Source organism: Phalaenopsis equestris, unplaced genomic scaffold (genome assembly GCF_001263595.1).
Source record: "Phalaenopsis equestris unplaced genomic scaffold, ASM126359v1 Scaffold000174, whole genome shotgun sequence".
In the NCBI taxonomy this organism is placed as follows: Eukaryota; Viridiplantae; Streptophyta; class Magnoliopsida; order Asparagales; family Orchidaceae; genus Phalaenopsis; species Phalaenopsis equestris.
The window spans coordinates 1,096,837-1,122,823 of NW_018164616.1; the positions used below are offsets into that span (position 1 = coordinate 1,096,837).

Below are 25,987 nucleotides of genomic sequence, written 5' to 3' on the forward strand. Positions count from 1 at the left end.
TATTAAGAATTTATTAATTGTAATCTTGGAGTTATATGTGTTACATATTTCCTATTTTAGAATTCATTTAAGTTGTATTTATACCCCACTTTCGTGTCAATAAAGTATTCCACTAAATTCTCAAAACCTACAAAAATTAACAACACAAATATAAGACACCCTCAGAGATAGGACAACGGTGGCGAACTGCATGTTGAGGGAGTGAAGTTGGGTAGTTGAGGGAGAGAAAAGGCTGGATGTGATAATGTGGTGATAGTCAGGTGGTTAAAAAGGTGGGGTCAATGTGGTGAGGTATGCTATGGGAGGCTCCAGCAAGGAGGGATGTAAGGAAAAGGCTGACGCGATGAGGGGTGGGCTACTGTGTGGAGATTACGACAGGGAGGACCGTAACGGAAGGCTGGCAGGATGGGGACCGGTTGTGTGGAGACAGTGGTAGGGAGGGCTACAGGGGAAGGGTGACAAGATGGAGACTGAGCTAATGTGTGGAGGCAGCGATAGGGAGGGTGACAGGGTAACAGGGTGACAGGACGAGGGTTGCGCTGATGTGGGTAGGTTACGACAGGAAAAGCTGGGAAGGAGGGCGGAAAGGCAACAAATGGCATGTCAAAGTAGCAGTTGCAAACATAAAAGGGAAAGATACACACCAACTCGGAATAATTTACAACTGGAGCACCTTCTCGCTGTCAGATTGAGCCCTAGAAGGGAAAATAGGGTTGTCCCAAATGTCCTAATAGAAAACACTGCAAAAACTAAACTTAAAATAGAAAATAATGAATGCATATAATAGATAGCTAGCAGGGCAAGGCCCCTCCCCTTGGGCGGCAACCCTAGCCCCCAAATAGGAGTCGGTCGGACCATACGCTACTAGGATGAAACGGTCCTCTATTTCCAGTCAATTCATCCCTCAAAGAGCCCCACGCATCAAGTTTAAGTGGTACTTTCTATCACACAATAGGCCCAATGCATTCCTTCACTTTAACCATCCAACTTGAATTCTACTAATAACACCTCATCTATATCACAATCACTTTGAACAATAGACCAAAAATATCTAAGACGTTCACTCTTTTTAATAATCTGATCACATATTGCCACTAGATCTACTACTAATAAAATTACATTCTATGTATTCGGTTTTAAATCTACTCAAACGAAAGGCATAAAACTCTAATGCAGGCTTTAAAATGATTGATGACTGACTGCATGGCAAATTGATTTGTTGTCGGAATATAATATTTATGCTACCTTCAATGACATGGATCTGTTAACATACTATGAGGAGCAAGATTTTTCTAATAGAGAAGATGAAGCCACTCAATCCTAGGAAAATGATGGGGGTATCACGAGTCAATCTCAGACATGTGTGTAAAGGGCCGAACAAGGCCATGGTTCGGTGTTTCATAGCCGAGTCACTCATAATGTCTTCCAAGGACTGGATGGAACTAATTGGGCCTTTATTTGTTTTATTTAATATTAAAATTAGGGTTTAATTTATATATTAGCACAAATATGTCGCTTAGAACTTGATTATGAATTTTCCTTGGACTTTACAACAATAAAGATTGATTTTTTCCTAAATTTCTCCTATTCAAATAGTTATAAGAGAATAGGATGTACAACCTTCCAATATTAATACATCGCAGCACTAGCCACCGGCCACATACTAGCATTCAATAGCCAAAACCCATTTTTTTCGCCCCCAATCCTTGTCGCTCTTCCTCATATTTGGCCTCCAAACACTTGGACAACCATCCTCAAAATTTATTTCGATCCTCATAAAACTTTTAGATACCCTAGAATGGTGTCACCAAAATGAAAGGTGTAAGAAATCTATGAAGTTGATGTTGAGAAAAAGAATGCCAAAAATTCCCAAGAACGAATCGACATCAATACTAAAAAGATTATTGTTAAACAATTATAATGCCTTATTATTATCGGCAATACATAAAATCAAAGCCGCACTTACTACCGTCGCCACAAAAAATAGTCTATATTTCCTATGTACCAATTATAACCAACATTCATTGTCTATATAAAAGGACATCGTAGATGGATTCAGAGAGAATAAAGATCAATTAAGATTTGAAGGGTTCGTACCTAGAGATGAGAGTTTTTATACAAACAAGGGACCCAAGGGAATCTCAAAGCTAAAGAATGAGAGAGGGGATTGAAAGAAACAATGTCTCCTTCTATTGTTGTCTAGTTCTTGCATTAATAAAACTGAATGTTTATTGCTCCATACAATAATATATGTACTTCTGAACCACTAACTTCAGTGGTCTATTTACCTTTGTTGGGAATAAGAATGATTTCGTCGCTTCTCAATATGACTTTTGGTTTCCATTTTCTGTGGAGGGGACTTACCTCATTGCATCTAAATGGCAAAAAATATCATTTTTTTCGCTCATCAAATATATCACTTGATAATAACCATCAATACCCTTTTTTGGCTTTAATATACCTTTTCCATTCATTCTTGATGGATGGGGGGTTCATCATTCACTGGATCTCAGGTTCGGAATTATAGCATTCTCTGAAAAAATATTGAGCTTGGTTGGATTATCAATGTGACAAAAGTTCTTAGCAAAGCATCATTGTTCAGCAACGCATCAAACAATCAACGATATGTCCTTTGTTAGGACAATAACCATCTGAAAAATATTGCAGTGAACATCTATAAATTTATGTTAAAAATTTTGCAATCCATACTGAGAGTGTAACTGCTCTGAATTAAAGTGCAACAAAACTGATAAATGTGCACAACAGTAAATGTGCTGTAAGGGATAGAATGGGCAAGCATTCTGGAAACTCCTGCATAATCCCAACCACACTGATGATAGGGATGGAGCATGCTAGTAACTCCAGCTTAAAATGCTTGGTTTCAGTCAAATTGTTCAGTTTCAAAAGGAGTTTATGATAATGGCAACATCATTATCATTTCATCAATATTGTTCATTTGATAAAACTTTCTCCATTCATTCATATCAAGAGCTGCATTTTGTACCAAATCCATTAAATTTAATTACCATCATCTTCATTAGCTTTATCCCAATTATTTGGGATTGCCTCTATGAATCCTCCTCTACCATTCATTGCAAAAGTGCTACATAGCACGTTAACTCCAATTTACACAATTTCCAATCATTCTTCTTTGAATCTGGCTAAGTAAACTTTCTTGAATCACGTAGAACTATGTCTACACATTCTCTTACAATTCCACATTGGTCATATTAATATATATTTCTCTATTCCATAAATCAAATTAATCTCAACCTTCCTATTTTTTAAAATGCTCACCACAAAATTTCTTATATAGATGCTTTATAATACTTCAAGCAAAAATGGCGAAACAACCCTTACATGGATTGAACAAGAATCAGACCGAACTAAGCTAGACCATATTGCCCCTATACAAATGAGGAAGATATATCCACAATGCCAAACAGGTATAAAGACGCAGTTTCTCTATTTCATTTTCCAATATCCAAGCATAGACTCCTAATCAATCTTTCCATCATAAAGTTCAAAATTGAAAAATCACAATCGGATATATGATTAACACATGATATAATCTCGATAGAAATGGATTAAAAAAAAGCAACTCTATCAAAATTTGACACAGACATTCCAAATTCATAGATTACTAAGATACAAAATTCTACAGTTTAATTTAAGATAATGCTGCAATTTCAAAGCATTTTTCTTCATACAAATCAATGTTTTAAAGAAGACTATTGAAGACAAGAATGCACATGCACTCATGCCATACAAACTGTAATAGCCTTTAATGACCAAGCAACAGTAAACAGAGAGTATGCAGACAAATAACAGGCATTGATAACCATAAAATAAGAATGCTCCAAAACAACCAAATCTAGGACTAGCATACCAATATTAACTATATCAAAACAACACAAATTAGATGCAGAAGCACAAATTAAACAGTGCAATGCCTAAATTGTGCAATTAAAACCATATGGCCCATACTGTACAAAATACAAAAAATGAGCTGATGTTCTTAAGCTTTATCTGTATATTTTAAAATATTTGAAGTCCTCACCTCCCAAAGTTGAAAGGGTACAGCGTAATCATTGTATAACTGGGTGATGCTCTTCACATTCAATTCCAGCTCCTTAGCCTTATCTCTAGCATTCTTTGCAGTATTGGCATCATAAACCAGATTTCTTCCTGGAAATGGGTCATTTGGATGTGATTCATCAGTCACCTGATGTCCTTCTAGTTTAAATGCAACAGATTCCAATTCCTCCTTTACTCTCAATTGAAATCGAAGAACAGCCAGTTTTGCTTCAAGCAAGTCCAACAAACCATTATCCATGGAATTCATGGTTGAAGATGATAGTCCATTAATGCTAGTTGCACTTTTAGCCTGCAGAACTGCATTGCTCAAATACTGCCGCCTGGGTTTTATCAAAAAAATGTAATTTAAATTCAATGAATAAAGAATTTACCAAATTATGTTAACGAAAGAATATCGTGATGCATATAAAATAGGAACAGCAAGCAAACCTCTGATCCAATGTAGGAGCCTCAGCAGCATCATTACATTGTCTTTCTGCCAATCTGTAGAGTACATGAGCCGCGAGTAAATGCTGACGCTTCATAACATAGTATCTTGCAAGAAGGTCAAGATATTTGGTTTGACTAGAAGGAATAAGCATCTCCGTGTCTTTTGTAGCAGAAATCGGTGTTAGTGCAGCGGCAGTTTGAACCTAAATAGAGAGGAATTGGGAGAAAAATAAATTTTAAAGTAAGAAATAATGCTATTTCCAGGGAAACGTCACAACAGGATGCATACAAAAAAGGAGCCATGCAGAACTATGTTCAGTGCTCCTGCATAATATAATTGAATAAAAAAAAGGTAGCATGACAAGAAGCAAAAGATATGTTTCAACTATTTTCAACCGAGATTCCCTGAAAAGTACTGGCGATAGAGAATACCTGCATGCAAACATTGGAAATATATGAATGTGGAATTATTATAATATTCAAGAAAACAGTTCCACCAAGATGTATGTGGAGTCCACTTTATCCGCATAAATCAAGAAACATTAAACAAAAGAGAAGGCTAACTTAATTATAGGCGTTATGATGTTGATGTAGGTAATGTAGGAAATTAAATCATTGTTACTCTTACAGAGATGCATGATCTGCTCTCAAAGAGCATCGGTCACAAAATTTAGGCCATGGAAAAGAAGCATATACATCGTAACTCTTTTTGTTCATTTCCTGCGCAAACAAAAATTTAAATATGCCAAGTTTTTGGAAAGCGAGCTAGGTAAAAAAAAAACATTCCCGAAGGAAGTCTTACTGACTCGTTCAGTGCAATAACATTGATCTAGATATAAAACGAGAAAGCTAAGCTTGCACTGCAAAAAATTCAAATATAGTAAAAAAAAGTTGTATTATATTCAGAATATTCAAATATTGCTTAGACCATAGCAATATTTTTTTGTGAGGAATGCATTAAATTCATTAATGTGTTATATGCATGTTGCTCTCAATGCAGCCAGTTTATGTTACGAGCCTTCATACAATCAATTCAAGTTTCACTCTACATAAGGATTTGCAAACCACAACCTTGCAGCTCAAAATCCATTTTAAACATTCATTAGCAATAGGGGAGAACAAACCTCTTGCAGCGGTTTCCTTCCGGCACTCTGCAAAAATGAAACCAAATCAGAGCCCCCGTATTCCAGCAACTCGTTTTCAAGGCCCAGTTCAATTAACGTTCGATAAAGATATTCATGAAAAGCTGTATCAGGCCACTGAACACTAAGCTGAATGATCTGCTGAATAAATTTGTCACGAGATGCCTGATCAAGGATAGTTCCTGAACCAGAAACTTTGCCAACATCGCCTTTCAGAGAACGAAGGGAATTCATTACTATTTCATAGCATTGTCGTCGTTGAGCAAGTGAATTATCACGCCGGTTGGGATCAATTTTAACATTGAAAGCATCACCTTGGGGATCAAGAGCTTGAGCTTTCTGCAATGGTAAGCGAACCACAGCTTCGTAAAATCTAAACCATGCATATAAGGGAATGTTAGCATTTCTGGATAAGAGCAGGATGGCAGCAAAACAAACATTACAGATGTCACCCCCTACCTTAGGTCTTCAAATCGTTTACATACGGCTCTTAGATCTACAGATTCTGGAACTTTGGTTAGATGATTAAAAGCAGCTCTTGCAAGATTCTCTCTCTCATCAGCTTTGAGTGTCATAGCCGCTCTTTCAAGACATTCAACCGCAAGGAAATATTTATAGTCAGATTCGTTGAAGTAGCTTGGACAACCATCCCTTAGCTTGGCACTAATCTCATCTACTGTACCACTGTAATCATTGCCAGTATAATACTGCAGCAATAAAAGGAAATTGATGAGCAGATTGCAAAATTTAGAAAAAAATAAGAAAAAATCATAAATATGGAATGAATGACATGTTAACTACTTGTGAGGGGGAAAAACAGAAAAGCTTCGTTGATGAAAAATCCAGATATTAGTAAAATATCTCATGCATGCATGAGAGGCTAAAGTATACCTCCATCAAACCAGAAATTAGTTGCATGGCGAGTTGGTCACCATCCTCTGAACAAACTAATTGATTGAATGTCAAATGAACTAATTTTTTACGAACATTGCTATCAAAAGCGTGAACCAAACGTGCCACATGATGCTGGTGGATAATTTGTAGCAAGAAAAGTGCTTCACTGGATCTCCGAAGAAGTCTTCTAAGACATTCCATCGCCCTCACCTATTTGAAAATTAAAAGGGTTAGAAGAGAATTTAGATTGATTACATATAAGTCTTAAAACATTTGTTCACCTCCATTGCAGCCAGCTCAGCACTAGTATAAAGAAGTCTCTGCCTTTTATTTGAAGCAGCATCTCCGGAACCAGTACCAACAGAGGATAAACCAAAAAGGTTCCTCCCTTCATTTTGACTAGTTGAATATAGAATTGAACCAGAAAAATCACCTCTACCAGCAACAGAACCATACAGTCCCCTTCTTTTATTTCGTCTGGACCGTATGAATTGTTCCAGTGAGCGAATCTTGCTTTCTAAAACCTGCATTGCACTACTAGGGAGTCTGCAACAAATGGCCCCATCTTCAAACAGCCTATCAGATCCATTCTCTCGTTGAACAATCAAAACAGGTAGTTCCCACACTGGAAAGAGCAGCCTGGATGCACATAAACAAAGACCTTCATGAGCACCAGAAAAAAGAGGCTCTGCCTCCGGTACCACCTGTCCCATGCTAAAGCCTCCAGTTGGGGCCCTGACACTTGACATCGCAGCAATACTTTCAAGCTGTGGCATGCCAACAATGGCAGGATCTTCAAATGTTTCAGCTGCCCTCTCAGCAACAGAATTGCTTATTATAGTTTCTTCATCGGAAATTAGCTTCGCTGCCAACATCAAACACATTGCAGCAGCCTCTCCAGCACCAAACCTATTGAAAAACTCTTCTATTTGCAATCTTGGCGCATTAGACTCGAAAAGTAATCTCAAAATATCCACAGGCCTGTTAAAAACAATCTCCATCAAACCCATGGTGCTAAAAACAATGATTTTTCTCCTTGGTAGAATGTGTTGGGTTGGAAGGTCTCCTCTAGCCCACAGTCTAGCAGAAGCCTTTTCACGTGATTCCATTAATCCACCAAACTCATCCAAGTCAGAGTACAATGAATGCACAGTAGCTGCAGTATCTGGCAGAGGCAAAACATCAGCAACACACAGCATTCGACCCTCCACAGGGAAGGAAGAAACTAGCTCACGCAATGCACGAGGACTTCTTGAAGAAATTCCAAAGTTACTAGGGTGAGATAAATGAGTAGTGGGATCACGATTCACAATCAGAAGAGAAGATACAGCTGGAGTTGAAGAATCTGAAAAAACAAGCATGCCTGCTGAATAAAAAGCTGTTTCAACCTTCAAGGCCATATCCTCAGTTTGGGTTCTATTGGCAGCAGATATAGCTCCAAAGGTAAGCCCGCCACCAACTCCTAAGGGTGGTGAAGGCCTTGTTGCTAAAACCTTTAAGCATGATGGTCGCTGAACAGCATTACCAAGACTTGTTAAACTAGCAGAAGCATTACTAACACTGGAAGGTGAAGTAGAAATGTATAGCCTTCTCCCATCCGATAGAACCGCTACCATATGCAACCATTTTGATTCCACAGTGGACAAAGGTGCAATAGAAACTATTGATGGCTTAGCAGCCTGAGAAATTGATATTGATCCAGGCCGCCTACCTCTATGCTGTGAATCCCGTGGATCAATTAAATTTCTCTCTTCAGCAACTCTTTTAAGGGGGCCACTACCACCTACTCCCAAATCAAAGACCTGTAGTTTCATGGCCTCTGTCCGTGCATAAATAACATGTCTTTCGTTGTCAATAACCATGTCTACAATTGGGTCCACGGCTCCAAACTTAAGAACATTTGGTAAAATCCATCTGCATGTGTAATCCTGATATTATAACGTCAATAAATAGTGCAAAACAGCTTATAGCATAAATGTAAAATAACATTGTCTGCCAGCTACCTTGAAACAACAGTACCAAAACCACTTGTCAGGCAGATCTTATGACAAGGCTTGCGCCATCCTGAGCCAGTTGTGTACTGAATCTCATAAATATGTCCATCACGACCGGAGACAAAAATCTGACCCTTATCCGTGCAGGCAACACATGTCATAGTGACACCATCTGAGGGCATTGTATACTCAGGTAATGGTTGCAGAAAAATTTCATAAAATGGATCTGTACCATCAGCACTAGCAGCACAGCACACTCCAATAAGAAGTAACTAGCAACAGGAAAAATGGTCACCAATAGCAAGGTCCCGTTTAAAAAAAAAAAAAATCAAACTATCAAAGGAAAAGCAGCAGCTTCTCTAACATATATATATAATAAATATTATAAGATAGGGGTAATTAATCCTAATTTTTATTTTAGCTTTCAAATACTGAAGGGAAATACTAGGAAGTATGTTGATAGCCTGGTAGTGTTTCAGGCTTTTATGACTTGCTTTTCACTTGTTTTTGCATAAATAAAAACAAGCATGTCTATTAAAAAACTATAATTTTTTTTAAAAAGAAAAACAAGAAGGAAAATGAAAGCTGGAAAAAAAAAACAACCAAAGAACCATACTTCATTACCCTATAAGGTTTAAAATCATCTTAAAAATAGAAACTCATTAGAAGAAAGAAAATATGAAATCACAACCTAAAGTAAATGCAGATATCAGTTTAACCTAAAAATCAAACAAAATTATCACACATGTGATAATCAATGCACACCAGGGGAGTGGAGCATGGGAATACCACAAAGCATTTTGTAGCACGACACTTTCTGTGGATGCCTTTATAAGAGCTATTCTTTATGATCTATTCCTGCAGTTAATGTATGGTAGCTTAAAAACGTCCAGGTGCAAAACAACATAACAAACTGAAGGCTAAGATCTGAGATCTATGATGAAAGAGAGGGTGACCAACACCATGGGAAGTAAATCTAATAGTTAACTATATTTTTTGATCATTAAAAGCCAGCAAACGGCTAAAATCACATCATAATCCCTATTCAACTATTTAGGTTTGGCTTATCAAGTCCATTTGGAAAGCCTTCACAAGGGTTCCGGAGAAAATAACTGAAATTTTTAGCAGGCAATATGAAAATATTAGTTTCCTTGCGATTGCACAAAATGGCAGCAATCTGATTGGCATCCAAAAGTTATGAAATCCAGGTATTAAGTCCGATTGGCAACCAAAGGGGTTGAGGTGAACAAGGACTCAAAAGATGTATGAAGCTTTTGTTGTGAATGCAGGTTGCCTCATTAAAAGCCATAGGTTCCCTCCTATGAGGCAATCTTTGATAGATAAAGCGTGTTAAGCATACCAAGGTGCCCATTGAAGCAGCGAGTCAAGATTCATAGAAAGCATTGCCTTACCAGATAGAACAAGTGGCTCTGAGGCTCAATAATCGAAAGGAGAAAAAGCAAAGCACAGTTTTCTAAGCCGATGTACATAGCATAGTCCGCAACAGCTCATAGGTTCAAAATCACGTACATTTTGATAACACTATATGGGCATGGATTCTAGATGAACCTTGGCCTATTTCAAAATATATCACATAGGGGTGCCTTGTGAGTGGATGGTTAATGGCATCATGAAGCACAAAGGAAACGATTTACATATTTTCCAAAGCAAAAGTTATCTCTTGTGATGTATTAAATTACTTCAGCCATATAAAAAAATCAACCTCTTTGAAAGCTTAATAGTACAAAATGTTAGATACATAGGCATGTGTCTGAATCTTCAGTTGGCTGCCACTATATCTCATCACATTTTGTCTATAAGAAGGCATTCATGCTTTAGTACGCCTACAAACATAAGTGGTGGGCAGGTATAGTTTTGGTATGCTTATTGATGCACTTGTGAAATGGCACAACAATGACAATAGAAATAGCATTGAAAGTGGAATTCGCTCCAACGGATATTTGGGATGCTCATTACATGAAAAACAATTAAGGAAATTAAATTGTGAGTACGGTAAGCATCAACTGATCAATCACATTGGATCATGTCGATTTACATCAAAAGCAAAACAACCTGCTAGACCATCAAAGCCGATTGCCAACAAAGGTATCCAAGAAAAAAGGCGCAATCTTAATTTTACAGAATGTCATCAACTTTTAAAATTTTATCCATATTTTAACTTTCTCCAAAAAAATTGGGTATTTTAAAATCCGAAAGAAAATTGACCATTTTTTTAGTTTAGACTTTGCTGGAATGGCTTTTAAAACGAGTAAATTATTTCCCTTTTATGCTTTCAAATTAGGATTGGGTACGATTTATTTTGAAATATAATTGTAATTTGCTTCAACAATTCCAGTAATGCTTATGCAAATTTAGAATTTTATCAATAGAAAGGACCATATTGATGAATAAGCAGATTGTAAATACTAAATACAGTCCACACACATTATAATTGTCCAGCTTGATTTAAAAGGAATTGATGCCAATGAAGATTTAGGATACTCATTATATGGCAATCTATTAAGGACATTAAATTGTGAGCATGGTAAGCATCACCTGATCAATCACAATTGATCATGTCGATTTAAATCAAAAGCAAAACAACCTGCTGGACCATCAAAGCCAACTGCCAACGAAGGTAACCAAGAAAAAAGGCGCAATCTAAATTTTACGAAATGCCATCAACTTTTAAAAAATTATCCATTTTTTAACTTTCTTCAAAAAAAATTTCGGTACTTTAAATTATGAAGAAAAATGACTATTTTTTTAGTTTAGACTTTGCTGGAATGGCTTTTAAAATGAGTAAATTACTTCCTTTTTATGCTGTCAAATTAGGATTGTGTATGACTTTTTTTAAATATAATTGTAATTGGCTGCAACAAGGAAGGGGAGGCCGGGAGCAATGTGTGGGGGGGGGATGCAAAAGGGTATAGAGAAATAATCACCACATCGGGAACAAAATATAGTAGGAGCACCGTCCGAACCCTTGGATACAACCCTCGAAGAGAGATAAGGGATGTCAATGGTTGTCCCGAACAAACTCATGAAAAACCTAAACCCTGACTCTTGGGACAACGAATAAATAATAATATGATACCTAAAAGCGGACCAAGAGGACCGGCCAACTCCTCAAAAGGGACAAAGATTGGTTCTGTCCAGACGAACTAGTCAAGTCGTTGCTTACATTTTTGGGAACTCCCGTGTGAGGGACGCGATCTCACTTCCACCTTTAGATGGCTTGTGTTAGTGCAGGAGGTATGCCCGCCTCAGGTGGTTTAACCTTTACTTGTGGGATACTATAGTTTAAATATCCGAGAACTAGAAGGCATCTTCCTCTTGACTAATGTGGGTGTATTTATAAGAGCATAAAGTAAGAGATCTCCCATTTCATTGAGTTAGTTGAAAGGTCAAAGGACTAGACCTGTTGATACCGAAACTAATAGGAAATTCAACGAAAAATGCAAAAATAAACTTTTATTTATGTAGAAAGAGTGCTACAACACCACACAACAGAAAACAACATCACAAAACATGAACGACACAAGTAGAAAACCCTAAGATGTATTCAAAGGGCGATGGAGGTTGGCTAGGTGGGTCGGGATGGTTGGTAGGGGTGGCGGCAGCAAGGGGAAGGTGTAGAGCTGCAGGGACAGAAATGATGGATGGTTGGGCAGCAGGTTATGCTGCAGATCGGCGGTGGTCAGGGGTGGGATGAAGGTCGTGGAGGGAGACAGCAATGTTGGACTGTAGTGACAGAGTAGTTGAATGCTGGGGTGGCGTCCGGGTAGCTGAACAACAAGAGTAAACCGTTAGGCGAAGGGTGGCTGGGTGTGGGGATGAAGGATGGGGAGGCCGGCAGCAGTTGGAGCATCTCGGGGGGGATAGTGGGAATGGTAAAAAGGAATGATAAAACACGGTCTTCGAGGAGGGAACAGTCGGAGCACCACTTCCTCCTCAGATACAACCCTCTAACAAAATAAATAAAAGTAGAACATAGCAAAAACTAACCCTAATGCAACAAAGCAGCAATATAAAGACTCTCCCAAATAAAACACGGAAAAGGAAGAATAAAGGGAGGGTCAGCGGCAATGCCACTCGATCGAGCGGGACGCGGGAAAGGAAGTAAATCCCGCTTAACTCTGTCGCATCCTGAACCGGTCGCCTCAAGCAGGGTCTGGACCGGCTCCCTTATGCCAGCCAGTTCAGCTTGCTGGCTTGTTTCCCGCATCCATGCAAAAAACTCCCGCACTTTCGTTATCCAAAAAAATGTGCAAACAACAAAATCTTAGGAAGCAAGTAAATGGTTAATATCCTCGAATACCAATCTGAGTGGTTTTCATTAAATCCAGGTCAAACTAAATCTTTACAGTTAATTGAATCGGGGCCACGCCATACCCAACATAAAAAAGATATTAAATTCGGTATCCCACCACGTTGTTGAATGATCGGAAAGCTTGAGTTAAGTAAAGTCAAATTTTAATGCATAGTCACACCAACAAAGTAAGAGCAACATCTTTAATTATTCAAACAAACCATCCAAATTATGGCATCAACTATTTTTTCATACATCTATAATTAAAACTTCATATCAAGCTTCAATAGAGTCAAATTTTCTTTAAAATTAATAACAATTTTTTTTCTCTTAAATTAGGATGCTCTGTCGCTTCTCTCGTTTGGAGGGGCCATGGTGAGAACACGGTAGCCAAGTGTAGAGTGACTTTTTCATTAGTTAAAGAATTGTCCACTTCAAAAGGTTTGAAACATGTCACTTATAATTTCCACCCTCTTCTTGAATTTGACTATAATAGTAACAATATTGAGAGGTCTTTCTAAATTTCCATTTTATTGACTAGAAGCAAATTCTTGATGTTTAATAAGATTAAAATTTGAGTAAAAATCTAGATTAACATGCACTCTTATTGTTGTCTTCTCCTCAAGCTAGAATATATGCTTTCATATAAAGCTTGATCACAATCTCAATAATTTCAAGGTTTAGGAATTCTTTAAGTGAGATCTATGGCTTTTCAAGGTCTGACTTGATGTTTCCTAAGAATTAGGCATGTTACTAGAAGAAAACATAGCCTCCAAAGCCATCATTTCTCATATAAACAAAAAAATAGACATCTTAATATGGAATCTTCTTTGACGTTGACTATGCTATGTTCATTGATGATAAGAAATCCATATTTGGTAACTATATTTTATAAAGATAATTTGGGTGCATGGAAGAGATAGTAACAAACAATAATGGCCAGATCAAGCATTAAGGTGTGATACAAAACCATGACACATTAAATGTGAGATAAAATGGCTTAAGATCCAACTAGAAAAAATCACTAATCTAATTACTCAAAATAGGGTTATAAACTATTAACATTGCTAATGAACTTGTGTTTCATGACATAAAACAAAACACATAAAAATTGACTATTATTTGATATGCAATACTATTAAAAAAGATTAAAAAAACCCATGTTCCCAACTCAAAACAACTACCATAAACTTTTATTGAGACTTTGATCCATTTTAATTTTTGGAGCAATGTAATAAGCTAGAGCTAATTGAGTATATGCTTCAACTTGAGATAAAGCTTTTAAAAATATGAGAAAAGAAATAGTATTATAGGAAAGTACTATATAGCTTGGTATATTTCTATTTAAGTTTTCATATCATTACAATTGATGATATATTCCTCTTTATTTCAGGTTTTGTATTGGCTCTATTTGCCTATATATAAGCAATCTTATCAATCAAATGATATAACAAAAGTCTATAAAAATAATCCTTACCAATCAAATGATATAACAAAAGTCTAATCCTTTAGCTGTTAATTTGGAACACAAAAATCTATCAAAATGTTAGGAAGGGAAGTATCGATGGAGAAAACTAGGAAGTAATAAATCATAAAATTAAAATCTTATATATATGCATGATCAATAACACACCCATTCAAGTATTTAGTCATAGTTTGGATTTTTTCTGTTCTTATAACAAATACAAAGGAAACCATGAATCCACAATGAAACATTTGCTTACATAGATCAGAACTTTAACTTTTAAAGGCAAATATCTGCATTCATCATAATATTGTTCTACTTTAAATAAAAGAAGCTCGTCGATTGGTGCCAAAAATTAAGGATGATGAAGATGAATGCTTAAAGTTTACGAAAGAGCCTGTACCGATACAGCAGAAATTTGCGTAAGATATTTATAGGAGTGGCGGCATGAGGATTACATCAACACACTATTCAAAATGTGCTTGTGTTTCATGCTTATTACATAAACATTAAGCCAACATGAGGCCTAAGATTATAACATCACATCCAATAGAGTTTAACAGGTTTAAGAAAGAATTTTTGAAGCTATAGTCTACCTCAACAGGAGTTGCCACCACCACAATATACTGAATTGCTTCAATAAATATACCCGGTTTCACCCTAGCAAGACCAACAGCACAAATCAATTGTTCCTCTCCACTGTATTCAGTACACTGTCCATCCCTAGATACAAATGACAGCGATTTTAAGTATGATCGGCAACATCTCGTTCAAAAGTATGACCAGATGTGAAAACTAGTTTAAAAGTAGTTCCGCACAATATTAAAAATGTGAAAACTAGTTAAAAGGTAGTTCCGCACAATGTTAAAAATGTGAGAACCTACATTGAAACAATATAGCAGATATTAAGAAAACAAAAGTACAACCTACACTATTGGAAATAAAATAACTACTTGAATGGAAATATCTCATCAATTAAAAAACAAAAGAAAATATTCCATTCCAAATATATTGATAATTTAATTTAAAATACCATATGTACTATGGGACTAATAAAATGGAATATCCAAGCATCAAACAAGCTTCTGTTAATTTAGATATTACAAAACCTGGCTATCATTTCAATTTCACACAATCCAATGGAGGTAATAAACATAAACAAAACTCGAATATATCAATATTACATATCCACTATGTTATTTTAGATATTCCAACAAATTGAAGAAAAAGTACTCCACTACAAATAGTTCTGATTTAAGACATAAAGGATGACATGAACAAGCAATAACTAATTATCAAAAGTAGTTATAAATTAAAATGTCATAGAATGCACAAAATGGATGGGCAATGATGACCAGTTTTCAGATAAATATAATCATAACAGAATAGAAGGCATAAATTTTATTATTTTAAATTATAATTTTAAAATGACTACTTAATAAGATACCTTAGCAAAATAGAAATACAAGATTCCACTTATATTGTAGAAGATCGATTTGGAGTTTCAAAGAAGAAATCGGTAAAATTATTAAATAAATATTGACTTTTGTCTTAAAATAATTTGATTTAAAATTATTATCCCTCTAAGATTAAATTTTCATCAAATAAATGTAGAAATAAAAAGCATAAAACTATAAAAATTCATGAAAAGCCTCACTGAAAATAAGAGAACAGTCACAATTCAAGCTCAAAAATAAAGTATTTTCAAGCCAAACAATATATTACCAAATAAAACAAAATACCATCAAATAAGATACATCATACAGCATGCCCAATAAAAGGATAAAATCAGAGGTTGAGTGGATGTATTTTTTTTTAACAAATTACATATAAACTTTACGAAGAAATAATTCGATTCTTGATAGATCATTTAATAAATATATACATATGCTTGGCACCTCATTCTCGCCCATTATTTATCACTAAATATCCTACCTAACTTGCTTGCACCTCGAACTTAATTAATCATACATTCAATGAGTTGCTAAATTCTAATTCCATCTGATACTTCAACTGCTATATAGAATAAAATTTAAAATTGCATATGACACATGAGTCATATTTTACACTTATTGCAAATTGATGATAGTGAAGTATTGTCAACAATGACTTATTAAAAATAATAAAATTTGAACTATAATTAAGATTTAATATTAAAAAAAAATTAAAATTTTGAATATGTGCATTAAGATGCATGCATTTCTTTTCCATTATTGCAAAAAAATTGAGTCATACATGGCTTTGATCAATTTTTAAGTATTTTGAATTTAGTATAAAAAATAAGGAATAGATGATAAAGCATATAAGTGATGCAATGCAAGATGCCTAGTTCCAAGTATCTAACATAAGTCATCTTTTATGTTAGGTTAGTCAATATCATTTAAAGTGTCATGTTTGTCATCATCGAATATGTCATTTGTTATTTGCTACGAGTAAATGATCATTTGTTGTTGTGGATATGAATGTCACTTCATAATTATTATTAGAGCTAGATTTTCTAAGAAAATATGACTGCTACAATAAATTCTAAGCCATGGGATATAACTGAAGATGATTGGCTTTCTTTTAGCATTCTCTTTGAGGAAAATTTCCTTCTTCTTTACTACTTTGGGGTTTCTCTCTTTCTCTCTCAAATATCCACTTCTAAACCTAAAAATATATCACATTACATCAAATAAGCATTGCAAATATTGCAATCATGGCAATAAAACCAAAATTTAATGTTTTATCTCCCGCACAACATCCTATAATTAGGGTCAAATCAGCCTGGATAGAAGTTCTATAGAAAGACTTACACAAAATAGTAATACGAATGAATTAAAAATGAGGACTCCTACCCAAATTCAAAAATAGTTGGAAAAAAGGTAAAAGATGAATATGATGTCTTGAAAGCCATGATATTTCTTTGAGTTCAACTTAAATGCTCGCTATTACATAGCCATTGTTGGGAAAAAAATGTGCATCGCATTACTTGACAGTTGGCGCTTTGTTTATTTGCAAATATTTTGGCCTTCTTTATTTGTGAATATTTTGCTCAAATTGGGTTCAATGTACCTCATTGTGCATGCATGATTAAATAAAGATGGGAAATTATTATGATTTTTATTTAAGAATGTTTTGCACCATCATATGTAGGTCAATATATCAATTAGATTGTGATGTATCTAGTTCAAATGTACTAACTTGAAGCATAAAAAATGTGTGCATCTACATGTGTGATAAACTTCAAAAACAATGATAAGATATCGGTGGTGAGTACAAGTTTAAATATCAATTTAAAAAATCTCTCCAAAGGTTCAATTAAGAGAACGCTACCATTGTATGAGATCATAAAACAAGAGCAATGAGTGCAAGTACTTGATATCTTAGAGATAGAAACCATCAAAACTATGTGATCGTAAGGCTTCATAAACATGAATATCATACAATATGTGCAGCGAATTAGTGAAATGATAATAATTTATTGAACGAGAGTGGTCACTAGGTGTTGCAGAACGCACCAACATGCAATGTCATGTTACGCTTTTTAAATCCCTACTACAAAATGGATGAGCATCATACTTCCCTCTACAGCATCTAGCTATCTTTCTCAAAACCCTTTAGGGTTGTTTGGCTACAAGCAGGACTTAATATAAATAGAATTTAGTAAATTATATGAATCCAAATTCATCAAATCCTAGTGCAATTAAATTCAAAAAAATTTTGGTATTGTTGAAGTTTAATCCTACTCAATATCCTCAAAGAAATAAGCCACAATGGGAGCTCCCTCTTCATTTTGCCTGAATTTGTTAAATCCATTGATTCATTGGATTTAGTAAATCCAGAATTACGGCAAAATGAGACTAAGTATAAATTTAACCACTGATCGGACTTAATGTGGGCACATTTAGCCGTTTGGCTAGATTTATGCTAAATTCAAAGTACCTCCTATTAAAAATGAGCTACCAAAAAACCCCTCTATGTTTATCCCCAAGTCTTTTATTTCTCTTCATTGTTGATTCTCATATTCTTCTACATTAAACTTCGCATACGCTCTCGTCTCTCAATGTGCGCTCCATGACTTCCTACCACGGCGCCACTTGACTACATGTTACCCTCCTCTCCACCTCACTGCTCTCCATTCCTCCTTTTTTGCTTTTTGACATTCCATCATTGACCTCCCACTTCCTCCCACCATTCATCTCTTTATTTTTTTCAATTCTTGATACTCCTTCCATTATTTCCAAGTCCATGACCCCCCTGATCCTATTTGAATTCTTCAGCCTTTTATCTACTTGGTGCACTACACTCTGACTCTCTTGTATCCCTAAACTCCTCTCCTACGTCCACTATTTTGAAAATCACTGACTTCTATTTCTATCCAAGTGCTTTGAAATCCCTGCAAACTACCTTAAGCTTTTCACACCAGTATGACCTTATCATTGCCCCCCACCTAAAGAACTTCTTTATTTTTTTTTTTTGCCGCAACTATCTCTGGAATTAGCATTTTTTAATTGCTCAATAATTTTATTAGTCCATTGTCTCAAGGATACGCCAACATCAACAAATCACAATTATTTGTATCACAACACATGTTATATATGCTGCATTTCAAATGTTTTCATTGTGATGGTGCTGAAACGGCTGACTGAACAGATTATAGAGATAGCTGCCAGGGTGATGGCAAGCAGCGCTAAATATAATGAAGATTTTGGTAGCTAGACAAAGATAGCCTGAATTAAACTGAAACAAACTGTAGCTGGACAGGAATATTAATGAAAAAAATTCTATTTGCATTATTCTCACCGTTTATCAAAGCGCCAAAGAAATAAAGAGTTATCAACTGAAGCCCAAGCTCGGCGTATATCTGGGAAAATTCCACACAAAGCTGTTCCTTCACCACCAGCTGCATTATACCTGTCAATCAGCACCGCGGGCAACTCTCTTGTATCCAACACTTCAGCCACAGGAGGCCACTGGGGAAAGAGCGTTCATTGAGACAATGAGTAGCCATGGATGATGGAAAGAGAGTTTAAAGTTAAAAGGCAGCTAATCAAATACGTTATTATTATAGAAGCATGATCAAGGGAATTCTTTCTTCGCGTTATGCATGAAAAATTATGTTTGCTGCGACTTAATCAAAATGCAGGTTTTGCTTCGATTTATTTACATGCCCAAATCAATAAGTAATTTAAAAAGAAACATCACCCACAGGCCTCCCAATATTCCTACTCATTCTCAAGCATGCGTTTCCACTGTCAAACTCCCAACATCCATTTAACAGAGTGATCAGGCATTCACGCCGGTTAAGGCCGCCTAATTGATGAATCCACTATTTCGTGAATCAATTCATGGTCTGCAAAAGCGGGGAACAATTCCTAAAGCCCAGAAGACAACAAAAGGGTGTGTAAACAAGCACTTAGGATAGTAAATCATCTCAAGAAAGGTTGGAAAACCTCATCTTTCTTTCATTCAGATTTCTAATTTCTCCAAACTCGGGTAACATGGGCCAAACTCCCTATTCTCAGATTTCTAACATGCGACCCACAGCTAGAAAGAGAAACAAGGAAAGAGGGGTACCTCTTTAGGGTGGGAAGAATAGGGATGACTGGAATACCGAGAAACCTCCAGTGCCTCCTCCAGGTCAAGCTGACTGGCAGCATCCCGACCGATGCACTCACTAATGTGAAGCCCAGCCGAAGCAACATCGGTCCCAACGATCTCGTCCTCCCATACCATATCCCGATTACACAAAAATCTAAACCCAAAGAATGCGAAGGAAATTGAAACCCCAATTAGGTTAGCCCGGGAGCTTCAAGAATAAAAGATCTAGACTAGCTGAATAGCTACGGTTCTGTTGTCCTTCAAGAAGAGGGCGGAGCGGCGGAGCGCGACGGGGAGGAAACGGCCGAGAAGGTTTCGAGTGCGGAGGACGGAGGATTTAGCCCAGGTTTTTTAAAAACGCGCCAGCTGAAAGCGGCTTCCTCTGTGATCCCTTCGGCTACTCCTTGTTGCTTTGAGTTGCTCGCGACGAGTTCGTGACCATGCCTAATAACGATTTCGGGGGTGCATCTCCACAATTCAGGACAACTGATCTAAATTTATATGGGTGTCCAATAATGAGCCCTAGGATTACAATAATCAGTGTATTGTTATAGAAATATTTCATCCGCATTATTTATAGAAAATGAATGGGGGGTGCATCTCCACAATTCAGGACAACTGATCTACATTTATATGGGTGTCCAATAATGAGCGCGTGTTACTTCAGGGATATGAACTAGAATGTAAAGATACCCTAGGATTATAATAATCACTGTATTGTTACAGAAATATTTCATCCGTATTATTTATAAAAAATGAATATTATTTGAGTATTATGTGGTGTCATTCGATTACTTTGCAATGTTATTGAAATATTTACCCGTGTTACTTGATTTGGTGTGTTATTCGGCATATTCTCTGTATTATTTCAATTTTCATTATGTCAGCCTCAAATCAATTAATGTGAGATAATATTCCAATAAAATTTTATTTTCCACAAATAACGCTGATGGAATATTTCTATAACACAGTGGGATATTCCTATAATAGAACGACTATTGCAATTTGAACGTAGCTCTACGTTCGGAGTCCTGACGTAATTTTTTTTTGTCCAATAATAGGGGGTTATGTGATAATTTGAGTCCATTGACATACATGATTTGGGGTCAAATTGTCGCGTGGAATTTGCATCACGTGCCTAATATAATAATTTTTAGTTTTGCTGCAATAAACAATTTATTATTAGCAGTAGTAGGATTTAATAAATTCGAATATGATAAAAACTTTTTTTATTATATTTGTTACATTTAAATTTATCATGCATTGAAGGTAAAATCCAAATCTTAGACCTAAAATTTAATAAATTCATCAAACTTGTATTTTTATGTTTGGTTATATTTATTAAATCCGCTAATAAATCCTTTCAATGGGGTTCTATTAGACATCCCCCCCCCCTCCCTCCCGGGGTCAATTTGGATGGATTTTGAGCTCGAAATTTGACGCCGCTCTCCGATCCTTGATGTCGGGTTCGAATGTTATGTTCAAAAAACGGGGTAATTGAGGGGGGAAGATTAATACATATAAATGGAAACATTGAGATTTACATGTCTATTATTTAAAATTTAGTATGTACAAGAAAGATATCCAAAACATTCTTCGTGCCTCAAATATGACACTCAATTTTCTCCATTATAATCTCATCATCAACTTGGCCGACAGCTGCTTCTTCGGTTCGCCGTCAAAGACATGGCAAGCCCTCTCGATGTTGTTCCTCAACGAGACTTATTAGATGATCTATGACTGTAACACGTTGCTATTGTTGTGTCCAACGAGAGTTATCATGTTGTTGTTTTGTGTTCCAAATAATGATGGAGGCGGGCATTAAGCCAAATATTGTGACCTATAATATTGTCTTGAATATTAATGGCAAACTCTTAATGATCTTACACAAAAATAGTCTCCCTTGTTCAAGACAACAAGAGAGACGGATGGGTATGCTCCTGATTGGTTGCACTTGCCAGCAATCAATGAATTTCGGACCAACTCAGGAGCAGTTATATTGGAAAATTATGATGATTGCTTGGAGGTTTGTCATTGCCATGACAGAGTATTATTTTTAGAAATTAAGTATGTTTTAGGGGATTTTTTTGTCAGTGCTTAATTTTGGGTAGAATGTGCTTAATTTTGGGTAGAATATATGTAAATCTAAATGTTATGTGTGTTATGCATGTAAATCCCCCCAAATAAATATACACATATTTCATGGCAATACATTATAATTGAATTTTTTTTTATTTCATATGAATTATAATTTTTTTTATTATTTATTTTTATCATAAAAATTAGTCTGGAAGTTTCATTTAAATGAAATTATTATTCTGTCTTCAGAAATGTTTATCAATTTTTTTCATAATTGAAGTAGTTATATTATTCTGTCTTCAGAAATGTTTATCAAAATTTTTCATAATTGAAGTAGTTAAAAAAATAATAATTGAAAGAGATTTGAAAAAAAAAACAAATTCAAACAACATTTGAACTAAATTTCAAATTAATTTTTGAGGTCTAAGATGTTAATCTATTCTAATAGATTTTTTGTTGTGTGCCTGAAAATTCATGAGTATAGTGATAATTAAACATATTAGTGTTATATGAAAATCCAACACAAATACTGATGATTGAAAAGTACCAGGAGAATGCACCATAATTTTTTTTACATGGAAACATTTGGGAAAAAAAAACACGGGGCCTAGTTATATTTCATTACGCGCAATTGAGAATGAAGTGTTAGAGCGCTAAACCAAGTACATCATTTGTCTTTGCACGATGAACAATACACTTCAGGAGTATGAAGAAAACGTTATATTCGGGGTACAACGATTGAAAGTATTTGTCAATATAAGTTATCATCAGATATTCAATAAGGCGTTATTTGCTACTCAGTAAGTGAAATACTCGTAACATCATTTTTATAGTACTTTTATTGCACTGTATTTAGGGACATGTTGTTCCACAATAGAGTTCGTTGTAGTTGAGGACAAGGGGTGATCGGTGGCAGTCAACAACAGTAGTTTGTGTGCTTTAGAATACTTTGCCGCACCTTATTCAGGGATATGTCATTTCACAATACAGTTCATTGATTGTGACAAGCAGAGAGACGGTCGGTGGTGGTCAGTGTGCAATGATCGACGGTGGTCGATGAGTATATGGTCAGACGTTATCATCATGCATTCAATATAGAACAACACTGGAGTTTGAATATTTTGTTTCTCCTTAAGTGAATATATGAAGTATATTTATATGCTCAATAGGAGGGGCAACTTGGTCCTTTGACGAATAACTCCTTCAATCACCCATTGGATGACTTATATTGATCTCTCTTGATCATAAATAATTTTTTTTATAAACTGAGCGCATTAATCACCTTATAATTAAGGGAGAATAAGCTTGTTGGATTCCTCTCATATAAGCGTTCAATTCAAATATAAGTGACAAATTTTTAGCTTATTTGTCAATTCAATGACTCGAAAAAAATCTCTAAATAGGCTTTAACGTGTTGATTGAGAATGATTGGACTCGAATTTGACCAATTTTGGTAACATTTGTGACACTCCACCAACAAATTTCATCATCTTGAATAAAACTAGAGGCATGACATGAATCTCCAAGCAATATTTTGAGTAAGAAACATTCAAACTTTAATTAAGAGTCATTCAAAGCTCTGATTTCAGCAAACTTATAGTCAAACTGACCGGCTAGATGGGACAGTCCCAATGATATCAAAACTAGTTAGAGACAATGTACATCACGAGGTTCTTAAAGCGATGATTTTTTTCAATGGCCATTTTCATCCATCCTAGATGATATTTTGCTATGATGTGAAATAAATATAAGCAGAAGTGCTCTGAACCAGATCTCATTGCACTTTTGAAGCAATCATTACAGGATAATGTTTGTGAGATTGTTCCTTTAAAGCATAATAAGGGGGTGCTAGGGTACAAAATTCCTCAACAAGTCCTTCCAATATTTGTATTCGAGTGTGTACTAAATAAATTATTAATGCAATAGGCACCATTTGACTGAAGAATATGTAATTCATTTTTTCATATGTCAATCTCATCTATTATGTGTTCACTTCATCCATATGATATAAAATTATTTATTTCTGATGATGAAAAATATGAAACTTGAAGGGGGTATCAATCTTTCCTTTGCAATGTGGAAATTTGAAATGATAAATATAAAATTCCTCTAGTGTGAGTATAAGTGTGAGTATAAGCGCATATATATATATATATATATATGCTCTTAAAGTTCAAGAAGTTAAGACCTTAGAGAATCAACTAACAAAATGCAGAACAAAGATGTCTACAATGCTGAATTACCTCTCTTTATAGCATTGGGATCTAGGGAGTGCTCGAAGGAGCTGATGAAGTTGTGGATTACCCTTAGAAAGAATACCAAGAGCTTTAAGGCTCTAAAATCAAAGATGCTTGCACTTAAGGAGGAGAGCAAAACATTGAAGTTTGAGAAGCAAGTCGATCTCTTTGGAGTTGGTGCAAAGGTTGCGAAAAGATTTCAATAGCTCGATTAAGCTCAGGAGTATCATTCATAATTATGATCGTTGTATGGTATTGAAGTAAATAAATTATGTCGAGGAGGGATTTATAAGACAAAAGTGGAGGCATTGGGGTTGGATTTAAGAAGCCTTTTATTGGTCTGTGGGTTGTTTAAAATGCTGGGGTTGCTAGAAGACTTCCCATCTCATATGAGGTATAACAACCTTTTTGAGAGTGCTATGGGTTGATAAGTTTGGCCTCTCTTTCCTCTCTTAGAGGCAGATTATTACCTATGTTTGGCAAGCGTAAGTCTCGTACATACAAAATATAACCTCTATGATATAGGAGCAGAGTCTATTTCTTTTGACTACCAAGGTTCCTTTGGACAATGCAGTTCATGAATTGCTGACAAAATAGCTTCCGGTCGAGTTGGGTGGACAACCTTCTCAATCAGGTAGACATAGGGTCTGAATAACTTTGGATGAATAATCCATGGTGGCTTGAGCCAGCTATCCCTACCTTATCAGAATCACTCCTCATTTCCTTTGCTTACTAATGTTTTCCTTTGACATTTTAATCGATGACATTTGGTGGGTTTCACACGGTTGACAGGTCGTTGCACGTTTGAAATACAACAATTTGTCCCATGCAATTGCAACCTAGTTTGGCCTTGAAGTGGTATGTTGTTTCCTACCAAATGACTTGGTTGTTTCATGAGTCTCAATTTCCTATGAGCAGCTACCCATTTGAGAATGTGAGGAACCTATCATCTACCTTGTGGCTTAGCGAGAGCTCAGAAAGCGTCGGGATGTCTCTTATAAGACAACCTTTTTTTGCGACATCCTTGCTAGTCACCACTCAAGTGCAAGTAGAACTTCTCTGATTAAAAACATTCTTGGGAAATTCCTAAGATGTATTTAATCAAATGGGATAATCCCTTTGGGAGCACTCTTAACTTTGTGACAAATTTAAAAATTATGTTCTCTGGTTTGGGCAGCTTATGCAGATACTCTTTTGTAGATATTCAGTTCAAAGTGTTTTATGTCCGATCATGTTTGGACGTACACTCTTGACATATCACACGAGGTTTATTGCACATAAACTCTTCACATTATTTCTCTTGTTTCTCCTTCATTGTATATCCTTATATTTTTTAATTCTCTATTCTCCAGATCATCTATAAGATCCGGAGGAGACTTATTTGGAAATGAGAATTATACGACGATAGACAAGGTGACGACTCATTTAAAAATAAAAAACATAAAAAAAACTAAAACATGATAATAGTAGTCTCAAACGCGGAGAAGATATGCCTCAAGGCCGCACTGTAAGAAAGCAGATCCTCATCTTCTATGAAGTTACTTAGTGCTGCAGGATGCTTCTGTTTCAGTTGTTTAGCGACAAGCTTCCTTTGCTCAGACCGCCTCATCGATGTCTGAATGGCTTCTCTACTCCTTGGTCATCTCACCCACCAGTAAACGGGTAACATTTGCCTCGGTGGTGTAATGTTGGACCAAGAGGTGGCAACCAATCAACATCGCCTTGCCGATTTTTATGCTATCCAGAAGAGACTT

The 25,987-nt window shown here is 35.9% G+C and overlaps 2 protein-coding genes across 3 annotated transcripts in view; one reads left to right on the plus strand and one right to left on the minus strand.

Annotated features, from left to right (window-relative positions):
* The window catches only part of LOC110022228 (nuclear pore complex protein NUP155), a 32,307-nt gene extending 11,916 nt beyond the window's left edge, over positions 1-20,391 (minus strand). The window contains exons 1-10 of one of the 2 annotated variants that reach the window (XM_020721059.1): positions 19,894-20,391; positions 19,120-19,289; positions 14,931-15,057; positions 8,567-8,829; positions 6,845-8,477; positions 6,561-6,773; positions 6,129-6,376; positions 5,652-6,042; positions 4,528-4,730; positions 4,061-4,418 (exon numbers count right to left, since the gene is read on the minus strand). In XM_020721059.1, coding sequence (XP_020576718.1) covers positions 4,061-4,418; positions 4,528-4,730; positions 5,652-6,042; positions 6,129-6,376; positions 6,561-6,773; positions 6,845-8,477; positions 8,567-8,829; positions 14,931-15,057; positions 19,120-19,289; positions 19,894-20,052 — 3,765 coding nt within the window. In that variant the 5' untranslated portion in view covers positions 20,053-20,391. Of the gene's footprint in view, positions 1-4,060; positions 4,419-4,527; positions 4,731-5,651; positions 6,043-6,128; positions 6,377-6,560; positions 6,774-6,844; positions 8,492-8,566; positions 8,830-14,930; positions 15,058-19,119; positions 19,290-19,893 lie in introns of those variants that run through there. The other variant, XM_020721060.1, reaches the window with a different exon arrangement.
* LOC110022230 (cytochrome P450 71A9-like) overlaps positions 1-25,987 on the plus strand; it is a 100,792-nt gene that overhangs the window by 49,190 nt on the left and 25,615 nt on the right. The window lies entirely within an intron of this gene.